General features: G+C 39.7%; 1 protein-coding gene across 1 annotated transcript in view; it reads left to right on the top strand.

Annotated features, from left to right (window-relative positions):
- tgfbr1b (transforming growth factor, beta receptor 1 b) overlaps positions 1–24,811 on the top strand; it is a 189,247-nt gene that overhangs the window by 154,549 nt on the left and 9,887 nt on the right. Inside the window, exons 4-7 of the mRNA XM_062021573.1 lie at positions 574–825; positions 10,241–10,510; positions 14,641–14,871; positions 21,310–21,477. Of these exons, the coding sequence (XP_061877557.1) occupies positions 574–825; positions 10,241–10,510; positions 14,641–14,871; positions 21,310–21,477 (921 nt within the window). The remainder of the gene's footprint in view (positions 1–573; positions 826–10,240; positions 10,511–14,640; positions 14,872–21,309; positions 21,478–24,811) is intronic.

Raw genomic sequence — 24,811 nt, 5'->3', positions numbered from 1 at the left:
CAGCTGACATTTTCCTTTTCACTAAAATATATTGTTGTTAATGTATACATTTTGGGCAAAAGTGTTAACTGTTAAATACATTTTTTGGTCAAAATATTGTGTTAATATACGTACACATAACAGTTATCATTATTGATTTGTAAGGTCTGGAAATGATCGGGTATCAGTTCAAATTTTCATTATCTTGCATCCCTATTGTCTACAGTAAAAACAAGACAACATTCAAACTTATACAAACCATGAACTCACTTCTGACATGTCTAAGTTTATTATAAACATAATAAACTAATTGAGGGGGGTTGTGCCATAAGACAGGTGCAACATTTTGTCACGTTTTAACTGGTGTGCCTCAGACTACCCTGACAGCCCTAAGATTATTGTGCATGTCAAAATATATCCATTACGGTCACCACCACCTAATGATATATGGGAAACACGGAAATAACTGTGGCCATGTGGAAGTAGGAATTTGTTTCTCTTTTATGTGGAAATAAAAGCTTCCGACTATTTAGATCATTTCTGACAAAAATCTGAAAACTTCACACTTATTTGTACTTCCTTCTCCCCCTACAGGCCTCCAGTGTCACTGTGAGCGCTGCAGTGCCAACTCTAGCTGCACTACAGATGGTGTCTGTTTCGTCAATATTCGCAAGACTGGCACACGCTTGACGACGGAGCTGCGCCAGTGTATTCACAATAAAGAACTGCTCCCGCGGGATCGCCCCTTCATATGTGCACCCTCCTTCAAGCATGATACAGGCTTTTATCCCATTTGCTGTGACACGGATTACTGCAACAAGGACCCTGACCTCAAAGATTTACCAGGTGAGTGAGGTCAACTGTTTTCTTTAGGAACTTTGACTGTGCATGCAAAATTTACATTTTGTTTTTGTCAACAACTTCTGCTCCTTTTTATCACTGGAAATGGACAAAGTGTAAGCAAACTAAATATTGTAATTGTGAACATGTGCAAGTTATGTTGCGAATTAAAGGCCTACTGAAACCCACTACTACCGACCACGCAGTCTGATAGTTTATATATCAATGATGAAATCTTAACATTATAACACATGCCAATACGGCCGGGTTAACTTATAAAGTGACATTTTAAATTTGCCGCTAAACTTCCGGTTCGAAACGCCTCTGAGGATGACGTATGCGTGTGACGTAGCCCGACGAACACGGGTATGCCTTCCACATTGAAGCCGATACGAAAAAGCTCTGTTTTCATTTCATAATTCCACAGTATTCTGGACATCTGTGTTCGTGAATCTGTTTCAATCATGTTCATTGCATTATGGAGAAGGAAGCCGAGCAAGCAAAGAAGAAAGTTGTCGGTGCGAAATGGACGTATTTTTCGAACGTAGTCAGCCACAACAGTACACAGCCGGCGCTTCTTTGTTTACATTCCCGAAAGATGCAGTCAAGATGGAAGAACTCGGATAACAGAGACTCTAACCAGGAGGACTTTTGATTTGGATACACAGACGCCTGTAGAGAACTGGGACAACACAGACTCTTACCAGGATTACTTTGATTTGGATGACAAAGACGCAGACGTGCTACTGTGAGTATGCAGCTTTGGCTTTTTTTTGCGTATGTACGTAACTTTTTTTAAATATATAAGCTTTATGAACCTTGGGTTAGGTGAACGGTCTTTTGGGCTGAGTGATTGTGTGTGTTGATCATGTGTTTGAATTGTATTGGCGTGTTCTATGGAGCTAGGAGCTAGCAGAGGAGCTAGGAGCTAGCATAACACGTACCGTACCGTACGTGCGCGTCACGTACGTAACTTTTTAAAAATATATAAGCTTTATGAACCTTGGGTTAGGTGAACGGTCTTTTGGGCTGAGTGATTGTGTGTGTTGATCGGGTGTTTGAATTGTATTGGCGTGTTCTATGGAGCTAGGAGCTAGCAGAGGAGCTAGGAGCTAGCATAACAAACACGCAGGTGTTATTATGCAGGATTAATTTGTGGCATATTAAATATAAGCCTGGTTGTGTTGTGGCTAATAGAGTATATATATGTCTTGTGTTTATTTACTGTTGTAGTCATTCCCAGCTGAATATCAGGTACCGTGAGTATGCAGCCTTGGCTGCTAAACATTCGATAACTTGACCGTATGTGCGCGTCACGTACGTAACTTTTTAAAAATATATAAGCTTTATGAACCTTGGGTTAGGTAAACGGTCTTTTGGGCTGAGTGATTGTGTGTGTTGATCAGGTGTTTGAATTGTATTGGCGTGTTCTATGGAGCTAGGAGCTAGCAGAGGAGCTAGGAGCTAGCATAACAAACACGCAGGTGTTTTTATGCAGGATTAATTTGTGGCATATTAAATATAAGCCTGGTTGTGTTGTGGCTAATAGAGTATATATATGTCTTGTGTTTATTTACTGTTGTAGTCATTCCCAGCTGAATATCAGGTCACCCCCGGCTCTCACAGCATCTTCCCTATCTGAATAGCTTCAACTCCCCACTAGTCCTTCACTTGCACTTTACTCATCCACAAATCTTTCATCCTCGCTCAAATTAATGGGGAAATTGTCGCTTTCTCGGTCCGAATCTCTCTCACTTCATGCGGCCATCATTGTAAACAATAGGGAACTTTGCGTATATGTTCAACTGACTACGTCACGCTACTTCCGGTAGGTGCAAGCCTTTTTTTTATCAGATACCAAAAGTTGCAATCTTTATCGTCGTTGTTCTATACTAAATCCTTTAAGCAAAAATATGGCAATATCGCGAAATGATCAAGTATGACACATAGAATAGATCTGCTATCCCCGTTTAAATAAAAAAAATTCATTTCAGTAGGCCTTTAATAACCAGTATTTAACATGAAGAAGGGGTAGGGTCAATTAAGCTCTACTCCTTTAGGACATGTAACCAAGTGATCCGACGATGATATCAGAACATCAATAAAACCTTAAACACACACTTAAAAGAAGCCATTAATCAGTCCCTCCAGGTTTTTTCAGGCTGTTTTATGATTTATCGGCCTAAAATGTGTGAATTCTCGGCAGCTTTTTTAGAAAGTTGCGATGTTTCTCAATAACTGGGTTTCCGCGGAGCATTAAACGTTAAGTCATTAAATGGATTTTGCGAAATTTAAGGCCTTAAATGGAATTAAAAAGCGTTAAAAACAATGTCCAGAAGCAATAAAAAATGTAATACAATTGTAGTGCTGAATAATTAATTGTATTTTGATTTTGATTATGGCTTCTCATGATCATGAAAATATAATGTTCTGGAAAAAAAACTATTAATGGGCCACGTAACGTGTATGCAAATTCCGGAGCTTGTGGCGCTGCAGCATCGAGTTGGCGTACGAGTGAAAACAAGACAACGTCTACCGTACTAGAAGTTTGGTATCTCATCATGGTCAGTGATTTTTGACACAGCGCTAATTAATAATCCCTAAACTCAACAAAAAAGTAAGGCATATGAAATAACCGCGGACGGAGTCACACAATTGGCCAATAAAACGTAATCCTCTGACAAACGCAAAATAATATCAAGGAAATTTAAATAAATTTACCGGTAAGTGAAATGTTGTCAATCTGAGGAGAAGGAAAAATTTTTGTGGAAAATAATGTGTTCGGGAACGCTCATTTACCCCTGAGACACGTCCCGAACTAAACAATGTCGAGACAGCCACATGAAACAGCGGCTAAACTACGAAGCTAAAGCTAGCAAGAACAATCCATAGACCTACGACACATCTCATCTGCTTGTGTTGTTGTGAACGTCATCATCGATGTAACATTCATGGACAAATAGTCTCAAGTCCTTTTTTTTTTTACTCGTCAAGCTGAGAACAGCACAGCACTTCCCCCTTTCACAATTTTAGCCCAGTGTGCCACATCCGGTCTAAAGGTTTGTAAAAGTACCGTACATCAACATAATGTACTTTAAAGGCCTACTGAAATTAAATTTTTTTAGTTAAACGGGGATAGCAGATCCATTCTATGTGTCATACTTGATCATTTCGCGATATTGCCATATTTTTGCTGAAAGGATTTAGTAGAGAACATCGACGATAAAGTTCGCAACTTTTGGTCGCTGATTAAAAAAGCCTTGCCTGTACCGGAAGTAGCGTGACGTCGCAGGTTGAAAGGCTCCTCGACGATTACCCCATTCATTTGAACAAGGATGAAAGATTCGTGGATGAGGGACGTGAGAGTGAAGGACTAGAGTGCAGTGCAGGACGTATCTTTTTTCGCTCTGACCGTAACTTAGGTACAAGCTGGCTCATTGGATTGCACACTTTCTCCTTTTTCTATTGTGGATCACGGATTTGTATTTTAAACCACCTCGGATACTATATCCTCTTGAAAATGAGAGTCAAGAACGCGAAATGGACATTCACAGTGACATTTATCTCCATGACAATACATCGGCGAAGCACTTTAGCTACGGAGCTAACGTGATAGCATCGGGCTTAACTGCAGATAGAAACAAAAGAAATAAGCCCCTGACTGGAAGGATAGACAGCACATCAACAATACTATCAAACCATGGACCTGTAACTCCACGGTTAATGCTTTCCAGCCTGGCGGAGCTTAACAATGCTGTTGCTAACGACGCCATTGAAGCTAACTTAGCTACGGGACCTCACAGAGCTATGCTAAAAACATTAGCTATCCACCTACGCCAGCCAGCCCTCATCTGCTCATCAACACCCGTGCTCACCTGCGTTCCAGCGATCGACGGCGCGACGAAGGACTTCACCCGATCATCGATGCGGTCGACGGCTAGCGTCGGATAGCGCGTCTGCTATCCAAGTCAAAGTCCTCCTGGTTGTGTTGCTGCAGCCAGCCGCTAATACACCGATCCCACCTACAGCTTTCTTCTTTGCAGTCTTCATTGTTCATTAAACAAATTGCAAAAGATTCACCAACACAGATGTCCAGAATACTGTGGAATTTTGCGATGAAAACAGAGCTTTTTGTATCGGATACAATGGTGTCCGAATACTTCCGTTTCAACGATTGACGTCACGCGCATATGTCATCATACATAGACGTTTTCAACCGGAATTTTTGCGGGAAATTTAAAATTGCACTTTATAAGTTAACCCGGCCGTATTGGCATGTGTTGCAATGTTAAGATTTCATCATTGATATATAAACTATCAGACTGCGTGGTCGGTAGTAGTGGGTTTCAGTAGGCCTTTAAGTACTTATTGATACATTTACACAAGGATTATGCTTTGACCTAAAATGTTAAAATTGTCCAAAGATGTATTGAACCAATAAAAAGATTTTTGCATTTAATGTAAATAAGAAACATTTTATTTGACACAAAAAGCACACACTCTATGGTGGTAAAATAAGTGTAAAAGTAAATAACGGAATTAAAAACGGGAAAAACTGAATTTAGTTTTTTTTATATTGCAATTGTTCTATGAATGTATTATTATTTTATTGTTGTGTTTTATTAATTACTATTTTATATCCGTTTTTTTTCCAACTCTATTTAAAGTTGAGTTTTGGTGGTACAATAAATACTGTTTTCAAATAAATGAATAATCGTGTAATAGTGTGTGTGTGTGTGTGTGTGTGTGTGTGTGTGTGTGTGTGTGTGTGTGTGTGTGTGTGTGTGTGTGTGTGTGTGTGTGTGTGTGTGTGTGTGTGTGTGTGTGTGTGTGTGTGTGTGTGTGTGTGTGTGTGTGTGTGTGTGTGTATATATATATGTTACAAGCCTGTTTCGCAGGTTTATTCAATAAAATCCCCTGAAGAGCAGGGAAACTCAAAGGCTATTTCATCCCTACTAGCCTGTTTCAGGAAAAAACACAGAGGCTAACGTAGGTATTGAGCACGGTATAACTGATAAACCACAGAAAACTCGACTATATACAGTATATATATAAAACGTGAACCCAGGGGTAGATCTTGCTTTAGTTTTTGAGACAATAGATCTTGGGCACGAAAAGATTGGTGGCCCCCAACCCCGTAAACCTGAGAGAGATAGGCAGTAGAAATGGATGGATGGATACTGTATCGATGTTTTACTCATTTTATACCGTATAGACTTTAAAGATGGCAGCAAAAGCAACTCACTCGCACAGTCGTGTACAAAGAGAGTATGGTCAACTCTGTTTCAGTTTCTCCATGATTGTTGGTCAAACGCTAATGAAGATTTTGGCAAAATGAGGTTTATAAATTTTATTTTTTGACAGTCGTTTTGTTTATTTTTTTATGTTTATTGCGGACCTGAGTGAGGACAGCCCGTTGTCACGTCCGCTTGGCCAACCAAAAAGTAACCACAGAACACTAGTGTTCTGTGGTTACTTTTTGGTTGGCCAACGGTTTACGTTGTATTGCGCACCCTGGCGGCAAGTGTGGGAGTGGGTTCTGAAGTATGATGTAAAGAGACGTAACTTCGTCACCTCGCCTGGTTATTGACTCCAACCCAGAATATTACACTGCCCATACCTACGCTCCTTCAAAGGCTGTGCTACTGGCTGCAAAGCATTGCACTTTCAAATACAACAATGAGTAGAGAGGAGTGTTGTGTGTATATGTGTAAATAAATGAACACTGAAATTTGTGTGTGTGTGTGTATATATATATATATATATATATATATATATATATATATATATATATATATATATATATATATATATATATATGTATATATATATATATATATGTATATATATATATATGTATATATATATATATATATGTATATATATATATATATATGTATATATGTATATATATATATATATATATATGTATGTATATATATATATATATGTATATGTATATATATATATATATATATATGTATATATATGTATATATATATATATATATATATATATATATATATATATATATATAGCTAGAATTCACTGAAAGTCAAGTATTTTTGACCTCCAAAATCTCCCGTATTTGGAGGTCTCAAGGTTGGCAAGTATGGTGCTCCACGTCCATCTACTTGCGCCTGTTTGCGCAGCTTTGTGAGTTAAGTGCGTGTGCTTTGATGTGGTTAATAACTTTAATGACATCATACAATACGCTATTTAATTCCGGTGGCATTTTTCGGCTTGCAAGCATTTCCCTGTGAATGATACCACGCGTGGATTCACACCCAGGTGCAACCTCCTTAATCCAAGCAGTTAATCCAGACATGGCAGCAGCTCCGTCGGTGCATATGCCGACACAAAAGGACCATTTCGGTTTTCCTGACATGTAACCATCCAGCGACTTGAACAGTTCTGCGGCTGTGGTGTTGGTTGGCAACGATAGTGCACATAACATATTCTCATGCACATCCTCCTGATAAATACATCGCACATAAACAAGTAGTATTGCCTTGTTGTCAACATCTGTAGATTCGTCAACCTGGAGTACGTACCACGGTGATTTATCAATCCTGTAACAATTGTGTCTCAATGTCTTCGGCTATTTCCTCAATGCGCCGAGTCACGGTCCTGTGATATCTTTTGATAGAAGGAAGGATCAATTCTTCACCCATAGTGAATGGCTTTTTAGCCTTGGCAATACGATTAGCCACTAAGTACGATGCTCTCAGTGTATTCTCATTTACTGATGTGGTGGCCCTCAGTAATTTATTCTGTTTTTCGTATTCATGTTTTTTTCTTTCAAAATACTTGTCTTTTAATCCAGGGTGCTTGGTCTCTAAGTGGCGAAGCAGTTTTGATGGCTTCCTTGCCTCATTAGAGAGCTGTTTGCCACATATTATGCAGAGCGGGCTTGGTGCGTGGGAATCACCTGTTGCGATAAATCCATATTTCAAGTAGGACTCTTGGTATGGTCTGTTAAAAGCTTTCTTTTTGTTGGAAGTCGTAGGCTGTTCTTCTCTCTCTTCACTGTGCCTTTTCCCCTTCACAATGAAACTTTCCAAAGACGTCTGTTTTTTACTCATTTTGCTAGCTGGGTTAAATTTTGGCGCTCGAGTATGGCGTCACATTAGTGCCAAAAATCCAAGCGCATAAAAACTGTTATCGCGCGTTGATTCTCCACTTCGTGCGCGCGCGCGACACCCTTTTGCGCGCGCGTGGTGCCTTTGTGCGCGTGGTGCCTTTTTGCGCGCGCGCGGTGCCTTTCCGCGTGCGCGCCGTCTCGGTCTGTGTGCTGTTATGTTTCATTTTGGCACTTTGGGGGCGGGTATGCTTAGACCGCCCCTTCTTTCTGATTGGCTTTGAGCATTTTTCATATGAGTCAATCAGAAGTATAGCAGGGCGGGTCATCGTCAATATGTATCAAGATTTACGGAGGAAGAAGTGGATAAAAAAATGTTTGCTGAAAAAGAGGTAAGTTAATGAACTGGTTTGGAGTGATTGTAAGGGTACTATTACTAATAATAATAATAATACATTTTTATTTATAAAGCACTTTTCATACATTTAAAATGCAGCTCAAAGTGCTTTACATAGTTAAAAACAAAATGAGAAATAACACCCACACCCCATAAAGACAGACAAACATGTACATAAAAATAAACAAACAACAACAACAATAATAATAACAACACAATCACAATAGCCAATCACAGGAACCCTCTGGACGTGGAGATCCAGAGGGCTCTTTGAGGAAACACTAGAGGATAAAATAAATGGATTGAAAATAATTAAAATACACATCAGGTAAAAATTCCAAAAATAATATGAAATAAGATAAGATATAATCAAACATAAAAATAAACTACAATATGAAAAAATATAAAATAAAATAAAATACAATAAAAACTGAAATAAATATAATAAGACCATATAAAAATAGGCTAAGATATGATAAAACATAAAAATAAGCTAAGATATGATAAAACATAAAAATAACTAATACTAATAGAATAATCATGCACATTGGGCCTAATATTTGTGTAGTAAAGTTGTTTTTGAATTTGAGCAATGTAATCTGAAAGATGTTTACAATAACAATTAATGTTAATATTTTTGAAACAATATACTTCTCATAACATGAGTATCTGTGTGCATGAGAGAGTGTAAAGAAAAGCATTGCTATAGTTTCACTTCATCTGCCTTTTTTTAAAACCTACTTGAAGTTGTATTTTTCTTTTTTCTTTTTTTTCTTTTTTTTTCAAAGCCAATCAGAAAGAAGGGGCGGTCTAAGCATACCCAAAGTGCCAAAATGAAACATGACAGAGCACAGACCGAGACGGCGCACGCGCAGAAAGACACGGCGCGCGCGCGCAAAAAGGCACCACGCGCGCGCAAAAGGGTGTCGCGCGCGCGCACGAAGTGGAGAATCAGCGCGCGATAACAGTTTTTATGCGCTTGGATTTTTGGCACTAATGTGACGCCATACTCGAGTGACCAAGATATAACCGAGAGAATCCGGTCATTTTTCAAAAAATAAAAAAATGTTTGGGCTCAGATAATAAATAAAACGGAAATAACTAATTATTTCTTGTGCGGCCCGGTACCAATCGATCCTGGGTTTTGGGGACCACTGATGTAGACCACAAGGAAATGTTTTCAATTTACAAAAAATCATAATATGACCCCTTTAATCCAAAGACTATTAAAAATGGGACCCTGCTTGGCACTCAGCATCAGGGGTTGGAATTGGGTGTTAAATCACCAAAAATGATTCCCGGGCGCGGCCACCGCTGCTGCCCACTGCTCCCCTCACCTCCCTGGGGGTGATCAAGGGTGGTGTGTGACAATCATTGGTACTTTAACTTTATAATCCGGTGGCCCTTTTGTATGAAAAAAAAACCTGAATAAACCCGCTCGTCGGCAGTGCGCCTTATAATCCGGTGCGCCCCATGGTCCAGAAAGTACGGTACGCACCTAGTTTTTTTTTGATACTGTCACTGCATTATTGAGAAGATTTTGAAACTGTAATACCGCGGTATCTACAAAACCGTTACATCCCTATCTCTAACATGTAAATGCTGCCTCTTTGCTAGGTCAGCATTGCAAATTAAAATATGTTCTTCATTGTCTTACCCTGGATAAATAAAGCTGAAATAAATAGATAAACTATGGAGTGAAGATGTGTGTTGCAAAATATTTATATACTACATGACCCAGAAGGCTTTGCGCTGTAGACAGAAACAGGAAGGTCTGAACTGCGTGGGAGGGTGATAATCCACTGCATCATACTGTGATATAAAGTTGTTCACACAGTATAATAATACATTGATTCTTGTTTGCAGCTGTAACTTTACACATAAACTTGACATAGCTTGGTGTCTTGGAGTCTTCTATATATGTGTGTTCTTTTCCCTTGCAGTCCCAACTGTGAAGACTCCACCGTTGGGACCTGTGGCTCTTGCTGCCGTGATTGCCGGACCAGTTTGTGTACTCTGCTTGCTGCTCGTTTTGGCTTTTTATGTCTGCCATAGCCACCGGGGCCTGGGGGCTGGCGGGGCTGGAGCCCACCATCACCACCACCACCGGGTACCTAATGAAGAAGATCCCTCAATGGACCATCCCTTCATCACGGTTGGAACAACACTGAAGGACCTTATCTATGACATGACCACCTCTGGTTCTGGATCAGGTATGCTGATGCGACATATATGCAATAATATAACACTACTATATTTTCTGGACTACAACCAAAACCACATATATACTAAAATGAATGTAATGTGCTTTTGGCTTCGATGAATCCTGATGTTTTAGAAAATAGTGGGTCTTTTGACATCCTACAGCTTTTTAGGGATTTAAAAACACCACAAACGTGTTCCGCAAATTTTGCTGAATAAGTAATCATATAGGGGTAATGTTTTTTTTTTTAAATATTTGATTTCCCGGTCTACCAAAAACAAAAAGTACATTGTCAAATTGGTGAAATTACATACACTATATTGCCAAAAGTATTTGGCCACCCATCCAAATGATCATAATCAGGTGTCCTAATCACTTGGCCCGGTGTATAGAATCAAGCACTTAGGCATGGAGACTGCTTCTACAAACATTTGTGAAAGAATGGGCCGCTCTCAGGAGCTCAGTGATTTCCAGCGTGGAACTGTCATAGGATGCCACCTGTGCAACAAATCCAGTCGTGAAATTTCCTCGCTCCTAAGTATTCCAAAGTGAACTGTTTTATTATAAGAAAATGGAAGAGTTTGGGAACAACAGCAACTCAGCCACAAAGTGGTAGGCCACGTAAACTGACAGAGAGGGGTCAGCGGATGCTGAAGCGCATAGTGCAAAGAGGTCGCTGACTTTCTGCACAGTCAGTTGCTACAGAGCTCCAAACTTCATGTCACCTTCCAATTAGCCCACCTACAGTACGCAGAGAGCTTCATGGAATGGGATTCCATGGCCGAGCGGCTGGATCTAAGCCATACATCACCAAGTCCAATGCAAAGCGTCGGATGCAGTGGTGTAAAGCATGTCTCCGCTGGATTCTAGAGCAGTTGAGACGCGTTCTTTGGAGTGATGAATCACGCTTTTCCTTTTGGCAATCTGATGGACTAGTTTGGGTTTGGAGGTTGCCAGGAGAACGGTAAATTTCGGACTGCATTGTGCACAGTGTAAAATTTGGTGAAGGAGGAATTATGCTGTGGGTTTTTTTTCAGGAGTTGGGCTTGGCCTTTTAGTTCCAATGAAAGGAACTTTGAATGCTCCAGGATACCAAAACATTTTGGACAATTCCAGGCTCCCAACCTTGTGGGAACAGTTTGGAACGGGCTCCATCCCCTTCCAAGCAAGGTCCATAAAGACATGGATGATGAGTTTGATGTGTATGAACTTGACTGGCCTGCACAGAGTCCTGACCTGAACCCAATAGAACACCTTTGGGATGAATTAGAACGGAGACTGAGAGCCAGGTCTTCTCGCCCAACATCAGTGTGTGACCTCACCAATGCGCTTTTGGAAGAATGGTCGAAAATTCCTACAAGCACACTCCGCAACCTTGTGGACAGCCTTCCCAGAAGAGTTGAAGCTGTAATAGCTGCAAAAGGTGGACCGACATCATATTGAACCCTATGGGTTAGGAATGGGTGAGTCAAGGCACATGGCCAAATACTTTTGGCAATATAGTGTATATTTTAAATCAGGTGCAGTATTTTCCACAGACCTAAAGTGTGTGTGTGGTGTTGGGTTGATAATGTCTGTTGATTGTCTAATTTGCATCCATGAGGCAAAACTCAGTGCTAAACTGAGCTTTTTGTTTTGTGTCATAAGTAATGTGCAACATTAACGTCGAAGACAGTCGTCGCCGGAGTGCCCAGCTTTCCTTGCAGGCACTTGGTAAATAGTTACATGTTTTGTGTTAGCGCTCTGTCGTTGTTACCCACAGAGAATGATTGTGCATTGTTTTTGTGTTAACTTACCTGTTCCATGTTGTGCAGATATTTTCAATACAGAACATAGGGATATAGATTTACTGGTGTTTGTTTCATTTTGTGCAGTGGTGTGTGCGTGTTTAAAAAAACATTTTTTTCCCCCGAGGCTCTGTTTAAGTGTGTGCAGATTTTAAAGATAATGTAAAGGTTTTTGTACACCTACAGGGTTTCCCCCAGATTGCCAATATACCTGTGGCGTGGTCAATACAATCTCATCATATAATTTGCATAATCAGCGTTGATGCTTATTTTCCTTAAAAATGGTATACAAACATGTAAAAACAAATTAGTTATTAACTAGGAATAACATTTTTCTTATATCGTTTTGCTCTATTCTTCAATTGCTGCTGCCTATTGTACAGTGTACTTTGTTGAGAATTTTTCAAGTTTCTAGAGCGGGGATGTCAAACTTATTTTAGCTCAGGGGCCGCATGGAGAAAAATCTATTCCCACGTGGGTGGGACAGATAAAATCATGGCATAATAACTTAAAAATACAACTACGACCGCTTCAGATTGTTTTCTTTGTTTTACTTCGGCCCAAAATAGAACAAGCACATTCTAAAAATGTACACATCACAAATAATCCTCTTGATAAACCACTTCAAGTTAGTTGAAAATTCTGAGGGGAAAATTGGTGCAGTTTCAAAAACACCATAAAGAACACAATGAATTTAGACTTAATCTCAGTTCATCTACAAAGCAAATCAATTTTAAGTCACAACCCATCTCAGATTGAACAAAAACAAAATAAAGCATAAATAAAAACTTTTGTCATTTCCCTGTATTTCCACATATGAATCCTCTGCTAACTCAACAAACCATAAAAAATGAGGTAGAAACTATTCAAGAGGGTTGACTTACTCCCTGCCTTATAAAAGCTGTGCTATGTGTGAACAAATTTTAACAAACCAAAAATAAAAACTTAAAAGAATGACAGTATTGCAGTAAATCACACACTGTTCACTTTCTTTAAATTTGCACAGAAGACAATCATTTTGACAGAACTATATCAATGTGCAGTGTCTCATGCAGCATTTAAAGTGAGGTTACCAATTGTTTATTTTACTCCTCTTTGTTTAGCGTTGGGTCGAGGGGGAGGAGTCGCAGCCCGGCTTTACCGTGGACCCCTTCCTTGGTATACTTGCTCGCCCGGGTATAAACTATTTGCTTGCCTAACAGAATTGCTATTGCGACATCCAGTGGACACATTCAGAACAGCAGTTTCTCATCTCATCTCGCAGGCCGTATTGAACCTGTTTGGGTTGTTCTACAGACTTCTCCAATCCTAGTGACTTTTTTTTCTTCTCAAAACTACAAGCAACTACAGGTGGGGTAAATAATAATTTTTTAGATGCATCGCAATTCGGACGATTATAAAATTGATTAGTAAATGTCAATAATGGATTTATTTATTGTAAATGCAGACAGTTCTAAAATTTGTCTGACTGCAGCAAGCCACCTTTCCTTTCTTATTGTTTCACTTAATAAGCATTCATCACTTGCAACTTTTAAAAACAGAGGATTTGTAATAAACAGTTGATTTATTACCATTAAAAGTATTAAATTAATGGAAATGTGTGAAAAACTGGAACATAAGGGCCCTTAAGTAAAAGAGCTGGTCATATCTGTCTTTAAGGTGGCCAAATTTTAGAAATGCCTGCATTACTTAATTTGCAATAAATAAATCATTGGTTCCTGACATTTACTAATCGAGTTTACAATCGCCCATGTCCAAATTGCGATGCATCTAAAACGCGATTATTTCCCCCACCTCTTGTTTTACCTTTTCATAAACGAAGTGCACCGTTGGACAAAAGCTGCCACTGGAAATTATTTATATTACAGAGAATGAGATGATCGTACAAATGGTTCTATTATAGTTTAAATACAAAATAATCTATTGTCATAATTATCGTTAAATGCTGCAATATACTGTTTATCGCACTTTGGATTTCAGGCCATATCGCTCTGTCTGTGTAGGCGAGATACTCGCACACATCTAGTTTAAGCTCGGTCCTTGAAGACTAGCACCTTTAGCAGGCATTTCCTTGTCAATAAATTGCTTGGATCCATTCCACCTTGTTATTTACAACATATTGGACCATTTATGCATTTGCTTGGTATACATGTGAGGTGTGGTATAAAAGTGAGTCTGTGTGGGATTTTTTCAATTACTTTTCTCCGTCACTTGAATTTTGATTCAGGTTGCAAACAGGAAATATAATTCTAATTTGGATATTTCCACAGTTGTTTTAACTTTCTCTCAAACAAGTAAATACAAGTAACTGAGATTGCATTTTAAAACGGACGATGGTCTACTTTGTCTCCAGGCCTGCCACTTCTTGTCCAGAGAACCATCGCTCGAACCATCATCCTACAGGAGAGCATAGGGAAAGGGCGTTTCGGCGAGGTGTGGCGAGGTAAATGGCGTGGTGAGGAAGTGGCTGTGAAGATTTTCTCCTCCCGGGAAGAGCGGTCTTGGTTCCGAGAGGCTGAGATCTACCAGACCGTGATGCTGAGACATGAGAATATTTTGGGCTTCATCGCCGCAGACAACAAAGGTAAACTATTCTAAGAACGTTCCTTCTGCTAGTCTTGTGTGCTCGTAAGGTTCACGTTTGGCATAACAACTACTTCAGGGGAAGAAGAGGAAAATTACCATTTCAGAGAGAAGTTTGATCGCTTTGATCAAAGCCTAGCAATCGATTGAAAATGCCTTGAACTCTTAGCGATTGTTTATTTTCACATATGAATACAGGTGAGCCTTGAGATTTCACTGTACAAAGTCGACTTTGCTTGAGGCTTTTGGCTGGAAGCAGGCAGACTGCTGACGAATGTGGAGGAGTATGATACTCCCCAGTGAAGACGTAGCAGACACTGACACACTGTTGATCGTCTGCAAACACACACACACATGCACCCAGACACACACCGAGACGAGCAACTTCACACTCCTCCAAGTGTGCGATTTTATTGATTACTGCATTTCGTAGCAGAGGTATACCACGCACATTTTTACAGCCACAGTAAACTTTGTTGCAGTAATGATATCGTTCACTCGCGATAGGAAGTTAGCGAGCTGAATAAATGTGTAGTTGCTCAGAGGTGGCAGCGCGTCATACACTCAACCCAGAGGTGTAACTTATTAGTTTCTATTTTGAATGACACTTAAGTCCAGTTTTATTACTTTAAAATAATTCAAGTTCTCTCGTTATCCTTATTTTTGTTCTTTCTTTTGTTATTTATTGAATTTTTTGCATTGTAAATATTAAATAAATGCAATCAAAAATGAAGCCAATGGGAGCCTTACAATTCCGCCTACAAATCCCTTAAAAAAAACATCCTAACACCTCCATTGAGGTTTTATATTCATGATGTACCGTATTTTTCGGAGTATAAGTCGCACCGGAGTATAAATCGCACCTGCCGAAAATGCATAATAAAGAAGGAAAAAAACATATATAAGTCACACTGGAGTATAAGTCGCATTTTTGGGGGGAAATTATTTGATAAAACCCAACACCAAGAATAGACATTTGAAAGGCAATTTAAAATAAATGAAGAATAGTGAACAACAGCCTGAATAAGTGTACGTTATATGACGCATAAATAACCAACTGAGAACGTGCCTGGTATGTTAACGTAACATATTATGGTAAGAGTCATTCAAATAACTATAACATATAGAACATGCTAAACGTTTACCAAACAATCTGTCACTCCTAATCGCTAAATCCCATGAAATCTTATACGTGAATGAGCTAAATAATATTATTTGATATTTAACGGTAATGTGTTAATAATTTCACACATAAGTCGCTCCTGAATATAAGTCGCACCCCCGGCCAAACTATGAAAAAAAACTGCGACTAATAGTCCGAAAAATACGGTAAGTACATATGTAATGTAGTAACGGGCACATTTATAATGACATTTAATATTTACATATTTTAATCATTTTAAGTATACGCGGTGCATTAATTCAAACACATCACGGTGGTTGCTTTTTTTTTTTTTATTCATCACTGATGATGAGAGCCAACAAACATAATTCAATGTCACTTACTGTACAAGGTCTGCTGTCATTAGGATGCCGACTACTAGGATGTTCATATATTCCCATTTAGGTGAAGAATGACTCATAATCCTCACAAAGAAACGGGGCGGGGGGTGGGGTACCAAGCGTCTTTTCGTGTCGTCCTCACGAGTTTCGGGTCATAAATGGCTGTGAAAGTGTAGTAACTTGTCGCAGTACCTACTCAGACTTCTTCTGTCCAGGTGAGATGCATGATTTATGACCTACAATAAACTTACAGGGAGCAAGGAAGCGAGGACCAGCAGACCACTTGATGTAAACATAGGCGCGCAAGCTTGTGATCACAGCGCCGCTATGAATAGTTTGTCTGTGTTAGTGCTTATAATAACAATATCACTAATACTTGGTTAATAGTCATGTCATGAAATGTAAATGGAGTTTGTTGGCACTTTTTGAATGGTTATTTATTGGATTTTATGGGCGAAATAGTGGAGCTCCCATTGGCTTTTATTTACATTTAATATTTAGACTGCATGAAATAAAAATTATCCGTCATAATAATTGTGAACGATAGACAAAATTCCAAAAAAAAGTGCCGTTCCCCTTTCAAGGTATCCGTAAAGGCCACAAATGGACCCAGTGGCCCAAAATGTCCAGAATGCACCCAAATGGACCGCACCCTCACCCCCCTTCCTGTGCTATTATGGTGCATTCAGAGCACGCTTCCTTTGTGGGGTTTGTTGGGACCTTTGTAGTTAAAGGCCTACTGAAACCCACTACTACCGACCACGCAGTCTGATAGTTTATATATCAATGATGAAATCTTAACATTATAACACATGCCAATACGGCCGGGTTAACTTATAAAGTGACATTTTAAATTTGCCGCTAAACTTCCGGTTCGAAACGCCTCTGAGGATGACGTATGCGTGTGACGTAGCCCGGCGAACACGGGTATGCCTTCCACATTGAAGCCGATACGAAAAAGCTCTGTTTTCATTTCATAATTCCACAGTATTCTGGACATCTGTGTTCGTGAATCTGTTTCAATCATGTTCATTGCATTATGGAGAAGGAAGCCGAGCAAGCAAAGAAGAAAGTTGTCGGTGCGAAATGGACGTATTTTTCGAACGTAGTCAGCCACAACAGTACACAGCCGGCGCTTCTTTGTTTACATTCCCGAAAGATGCAGTCAAGATGGAAGAACTCGGATAACAGAGACTCTAACCAGGAGGACTTTTGATTTGGATACACAGACGCCTGTAGAGAACTGGGACAACACAGACTCTTACCAGGATTACTTTGATTTGGATGACAAAGACGCAGACGTGCTACTGTGAGTATGCAGCTTTGGCTTTTTTTGCGTATGTACGTAACTTTTTTTAAATATATAAGCTTTATGAACCTTGGGTTAGGTGAACGGTCTTTTGGGCTGAGTGATTGTGTGTGTTGATCATGTGTTTGAATTGTATTGGCGTGTTCTATGGAGCTAGGAGCTAGCAGAGGAGCTAGGAGCTAGCATAACACGTACCGTACCGTACGTGCGCGTCACGTACGTAACTTTTTAAAAATATATAAGCTTTATGAACCTTGGGTTAGGTGAACGGTCTTTTGGGCTGAGTGATTGTGTGTGTTGATCAGGTGTTTGAATTGTATTGGCGTGTTCTATGGAGCTAGGAGCTAGCAGAGGAGCTAGGAGCTAGCATAACAAACACGCAGGTGTTATTATGCAGGATTAATTTGTGGCATATTAAATATAAGCCTGGTTGTGTTGTGGCTAATAGAGTATATATATGTCTTGTGTTTATTTACTGTTGTAGTCATTCCCAGCTGAATATCAGGTACCGTGAGTATGCAGCCTTGGCTGCTAAACATTCGATAACTTGACCGTATGTGCGCGTCACGTACGTAACTTTTTAAAAATATATAAGCTTTATGAACCTTGGGTTAGGTAAACGGTCTTTTGGGCTGAGTGATTGTGTGTGTTGATCAGGTGTTTGAATTGTATTGGCGTGTTCTATGGAGCTAGGAGCTAGCAGAGGAGCTAGGAGCTAGCATAACAAACACGCAGGTGTTTTTATGCAGGATTAATTTGTGGCATATTAAATATAAGCCTGGTTGTGTTGTGGCTAATAGAGTATATATATGTCTTGTGTTTATTTACTGTTGTAGTCATTCCCAGCTGAATATCAGGTCACGCCCGGCTCTCACAGCATCTTCCCTATCTGAATAGCTTCAACTCCCCACTAGTCCTTCACTTGCACTTTACTCATCCACAAATCTTTCATCCTCGCTCAAATTAATGGGGAAATTGTCGCTTTCTCGGTCCGAATCTCTCTCACTTCATGCGGCCATCATTGTAAACAATAGGGAACCTTGCGTATATGTTCAACTGACTACGTCACGCTACTTCCGGTAGGGGCAAGCCTTTTTTTTATCAGATACCCAAAGTTGCAATCTTTATCGTCGTTGTTCTATACTAAATCCTTTCAGCAAAAATATGGCAATATCGCGAAATGATCAAGTATGACACATAGAATAGATCTGCTATCCCCGTTTAAATTAAAAAAAATCATTTCAGTAGGCCTTTAAGGTTGGCCTTTCTTTAGGGGTGGTTTGGGCAGCATGGTTCAGGTGTAGAGTGGTTGGCCCAACCCGATGGTTGCGGGTTCGATCCTCAGTCCCCCTGTGACCTCATTAAAGTATCCTTGAGCAAGAGACTGAACCCCCCCAGTTGCTCCCGATGCTGTGTCATCAGTAGGTGATAATAGTAGGGTAATAGTGTCAAAGCGCTTGGAGTACTTTAAGGGTAGAAAAGCACTATGCAACTGTAATGCATTTACTATTTACTTTCAGGCTATTAGGTCATCCCTAAGCGATGGCCTTTTTCGCAATACTAGTGTATGGCCTCAATCCCTTTGGGATTCATCCATTCTCGAAAAGTCGAAGCCAATCCAAAAGCACATCCCAAAATGGCCGAGAAGTCAAGTGCCTCTCATAATGCTCGGGGTGTCCTTATTCAATATTGATATCGGTCCAATATCAGTTAATAAAACAAATATAGCAGTTAAAGTGCCCGATATAAGCAGTCCACTTGTGCAGAGCTGGATAGCCAGTAACCACCTAAATGTCCTCCAATAAGTATGCAAGGTTGGTCATCTCTTGTACTTGAGTCAATTAATTTACAAAAGGTAAACATGGTAGGCTATAGTACTAGGAGCTTGCAGCTACACTACAGCTAAGCACACAAGCTAGACATACGTACGAAATGTCCTTAATTGAACAATATTGCAGTTTAAAACACTACATTTGTCAACATAAACAAGCATTAAATAATTGTAGTATCATAGGACTTATGAATTATAAAGTCTCAGAGGCAGAAGCGTATTACAAAGTGTCAAGTAACAAACATGTCCACATTATTTAACTTTTTCTACGCCATGAGCTTAACTTAATGGATTATTGTGGCCATTAGGTGTCGCCAATGTTTTGTTGTTATACAGTTATGCTGTTAAATATAGTATTGGATTGAAAATAAAACATTATATTTCACAGGCTGACTTTGACAGAGCTATCCATGCATTTATGACGTCACGCCTAGATTACTGTACTTGTTTATGTGTAGGCCTGGATCAAAGCTCTCTTCAGCGACTGCAGCACTTGCAGAATTCTGCTGCTCATTATTTAACCACAACTAAACCATGTCAGCACATTACCCCTGTACTGGCCTCCCTTCATTGGCGCCCAGTTACGTTTAGACTTCATTTTAAAGTTGTAGTCATTGATTTTAAAGGCTTGCACCAAGTTGCCCGCCCTATCATATTGAGCCGTATTCTCCCAGCAGGACCCTGAGGTCTTCAGACCAGCTCCTCCTGGCTATACTTCAAACCAGAGGAGCTGGAGCCTTTTCAGCGGCAGGGCTTAGGCCAGGGGTCTCAAACACGCGGCCCGCGGGCCAATTGCGGCCCGCGAGACGTTATTTTGCGACCCCCACCTTAATATGAAAGTTTAATGTTAGTGCGGCCCGCGAGTTTTAATTAAATGGCGCTTGACAGCGTTGTGTGCGGAGCTGAAGGAATCTACCAATCACGGTGTGGTATAAGGCTCGAGGACGTGCCGTGATGATGGCACTGCCTTTAGTGTCCTCTAGAAACTGTCTCCGCATCATCGTTTTCTCCATACTAACAGTGTGCCGGCCCCAGACACATGTTGTATGAGGCTTCTGCAGACACACGTAAGATTTTGCAAGACATACTTGAGGAACAGCCATACCTGTGACACTGAGGGTGGTCATATTTTATTTTATTTATTTTTTAAGACTGTTACAAATATGCGCCACACTGTGAACCCACACCAAACAAGAATGACAAACACATTTCGGGAGAACATCTGCACCTAAACCCAACATAAACACAACAGAACAAATACCCAGAATCCTTTGCAGCTCTAACTCTTCCTGGCTACAAGCCCCCCCCCCCCCCCCCCCCCCGATGGTTGCTAGGGCGGGAAAGACATTCAAAGAAGGTGAATTCATTAAAAAGTGCATGTTAGATTTTTTTTAAGAAATCTTTTCTTGCGGCCCAGCCTCACCCAGTTTCTGCATCCAGTGGCCCCCAGGCAAATTGAGTTTGAGACCCCTGGCCTAGACTGTGGAACAGCCTTCGACTATCTACTAGATGCTTCCAATCTCTGAGCCAATTTAAATCTCGGTTAAAAACATATTTTTTCTCCCTGGCGTTCAAATCCAGTTAGGCAGGTTATCTTGGTCGTTTTATTTCTTGTTTTATACATTTTTTAAATTTATTTATAACATTGCGTGCACTATTTTTGGAATTGTTTCTTATGTCTTTACAGCACTTTGGCCAACTGGGGTTGTTTTGAAATGTGCTACAGTATATAAATTCATAAACTGAACTGAAACGGAAATTTAATAAACTAAATCTGTTGCTGTTTGTCCTCTTAGATAATGGCACATGGACTCAGCTGTGGCTGGTGTCAGACTACCATGAGCACGGCTCCTTGTTTGACTACCTGAATCGCTACACTGTCACCGTTGAAGGCATGATCAAACTATCTCTGTCTACAGCCAGTGGCTTGGCACACCTCCACATGGAGATTGTGGGCACACAAGGTAAGTCACCCTGCATGCCTATTTGCACATGTATACATATATATGTGTGTATACATATGTGTGTATACATACATACCGTATTTTCCGCACTATAAGGCGCACCTAAAAACCTCCAATTTCCTCAAAAGCTGACAGTGCGCCTTATAATCCGGTGCGCCTTATATATGGACTTCTACGGGGGGAAATGAAGTCGGCGGCTGCTTACCGTAGAAGAAGAACTTCTTCTACGGGGGAAAATTTAGTCCCATAGTTGCAAGACCTAAACTTTATGTAAAGACCCAAAAATGGCTCCTATTAAGAGACACACTTACGACGCAGAGTCTAAACTCAAGGCGATCAGCCACGCAGTAGAACACGGGAATAGAGCAGCAGCGAGAGAATTTAACATTAACAAATCAATGGTGCGGAAGTGGAGGAAGCAACATGATGACCTGCGCCGAGTAAAGAAGACTAAACAGAGTTTCCGAGGGAACAAAGCGAGATGGCTACAGTTGGAGGACAAACTCGAACAGTAGGTTGTTGAACAGAGAGCAGCAAGTAGAAGTGTCAGTACAATCACTATTTGGTTTGTTGACATTCTCTTTAGCGCAGCTCCATCTAATGGATGCATAACGTAACCCCAGCCTCTACTGTAGCGTCTATTCTATGCACCTTATAATGCGGTGCGCCTTATACTGTATATGAACATAGTTTTAAAATAGGCCATTCATTGAAGGTGCGCCTTATAGTGCGGAAAATACGGTATATACAGTACAAAAGTTTGGACACACCTTCTAATTCAATGTGTTTTCTTTATTTTCACGACTATTTACCTTGTAAATTGTCACTGAAGGCATCAAAACTATAAATTAACACATGTGGAGTTATGTACTTATTAACAAAACAAGGTGAAATAACTGAAAACATGTTTTATATTCTAGTTTCTTCAAAATAGCCACCCTTTGCTCTGATTACTGTTTTGCACACTCTTGGCATTCTCTCGATGAGCTTCAAGAGGTAGTCACCTGAAAGGGTTTTCACTTCACAGGTGTCATAGTTTTGATGCCTTCAGTGACATACAATGTAAATAGTCTTGAAAATAAAGAAAACACATTGAAATGAGAAGGTTTGTCCAAACTTTTGCCCTGTTGTGTCTGTCTGTCTGTCTGTCTGTCTGTCTGTCTGTCTGTCTGTCTGTCTGTCTGTCTGTCTGTCTGCGTCTTCAAAGTATGCCGTTTTTTTTACTGAAATAGGGACTTTTATCGCGGCTAGAACCAATTATTCATGTTTACATTTATTATGGGGAACTCTGCTTCACTATAGGAGCATTTCGGTTGGCGAACCACGTTGATTAACCAATTAAGTTTGTAGATCAAAGTTCACTGTATTGACTTGTGGGTGTTGGTTTCATTTAGTGCAGTAGTAGACATGTTTTAAGACTCATGCACGGGTGAATAAACGTTTATGATGTTTTCTGGGGTTTATGGAAGAGTGTGTTGATTTTAAAAGATAATGTAATTGTACTCACTATTATGTGCTTTAGTGCATGACCAAGTCAGCTGTAGTATGTAGGAATGAGAGGTGCTAGGACAATCTACACAAAATGTCCCCCAAAGACTTCCTTATGTTTTTGCTGTCCGTCACTTTTAATGTGTATCGTGTTGGAAATGGCTTTGCCTTTGCCCCAGACCGAAAGTTCCAAACCAAAATAATCCAATTCCTATTACGTGTACGGTTACACCTTCAGTCTTCATCATTCTCCACTCGTCTTGTCATTTGCCATGACCGCCAGAGTGATGTCATAGCAAGTTCTGTTCACACAAGGTCAGATCGCACAACGCTCGGCAAGGCTGAGCAATTCACTTAAGAGCTACATCCCCGACTGGGTTAGAATATTAAACGTTGCACAAGAGTAGTTTGTTTGGAAAGGTTGTCAGAAGTATAGTACAGAGAACAGTAGTTTGAAGTTCTTGTAACTACAATTTGACTTGTGTGACAAAGTATCGAGTAATCAAATTAATAGGTAGATTTTTTTTTTGTATGAGAATGTAATTTCTATTTTATTGTCCCTTGGGAAGTTAAGTTAGTACTCCAAATTCTATAATTTAAACGTGTATTATTATATACAATTATATACGTTTTTCAAAAGTATCAATATTTCGATACAAAGACGCAAAAAATACATTGACATCAGCTTTTTTCGGTATCGTCGAATATTGTACAACACTTTTTACTCGGCGAGCCGTGGAAATTCTCTGCGTCAGCGCCGAAGAACACCTGCTGTCTTTAAGAAATGATCCAGTGTTTCTATATATTTATTTTTTATATTTGTGAAAGCCTGTCACAAATGCGGATTTGGCGCTTCCGTTTAGCCCTCGCTCATAAACTAATGATATTGGTAGTGTGGCAGTGTAGTATAAATGTACATTTGGTGTAACTTCACTTCACAACACACCTCATAGGTGCTTGGTTTGCCAGAGAATAAGACGTAGCAGAAATGATTTGATGATGCACTTTAGTGACTTTGTTTAGCGAGTAGATGTACATATTGAAAATAAAAGAGAGGTGTATCTTACATCATGCATATATTCACTTATTTTAAAAAAGCGGTCACAAAACTATTCACCGTGTGAGTTAAAACGTAGATCCGCCACCACAAGCCCAGAAATGTGAAACCCAACCTTCATCACTTCTATGAGTGCAAAGAAAACACAGCTTCGAGACACTCTACTGTCTTTTGGCAACAGTTTAACATCGCTCTTATACTTATTTCACCTGGTAGGCAAAGTGTGGCCTGGGAGCCATTTGCTGAACACAGCATTTTTTATGGTACATTGTGGACATAAAATAAGTGAAAATAGAGCAAAACGGCATAACGTAATGAGAAAAGGCTAAAATGTTGATACTAATACCAAATAAAAACAAGGATTTGTCTTTAAATATGTTTTAGCCTTTTTATTAGCCTATTTCATTACAAATGACGTGATGGCATCACACGACCACCATGTTATAAATATATTAAGAACAATAACAGTTTGTTTTATATACTTCAAGGCTCCAAGCTACTGCAGTTCTTTTTAGAATGTTAAATATTTGATATTTTAAATATTTGATATTTAAATGCATTGTTACTTTTTGGCAGCTGATACTGTAATTTAAATTCTGTACAAAAAAATGTTGAACCACAGTGATCTTATATACTTGACATTTTTAAAACAAGTAGTGAATTTAGGGTTCAGTATTTTTTTTTTATCAAATAAGTATCGAGACTCGTGGAAATTCATGGATATTGTCTACTGAAAGTCTGTTATCGTGACAACTAGGGATGTCCGATAATGGATATTCCGATATTGTC

Source organism: Entelurus aequoreus, linkage group LG15 (genome assembly GCF_033978785.1).
Source record: "Entelurus aequoreus isolate RoL-2023_Sb linkage group LG15, RoL_Eaeq_v1.1, whole genome shotgun sequence".
NCBI classification, from domain to species: domain Eukaryota; kingdom Metazoa; phylum Chordata; class Actinopteri; order Syngnathiformes; family Syngnathidae; genus Entelurus; species Entelurus aequoreus.
This window is presented reverse-complemented; position numbering and strand designations above follow the sequence as displayed.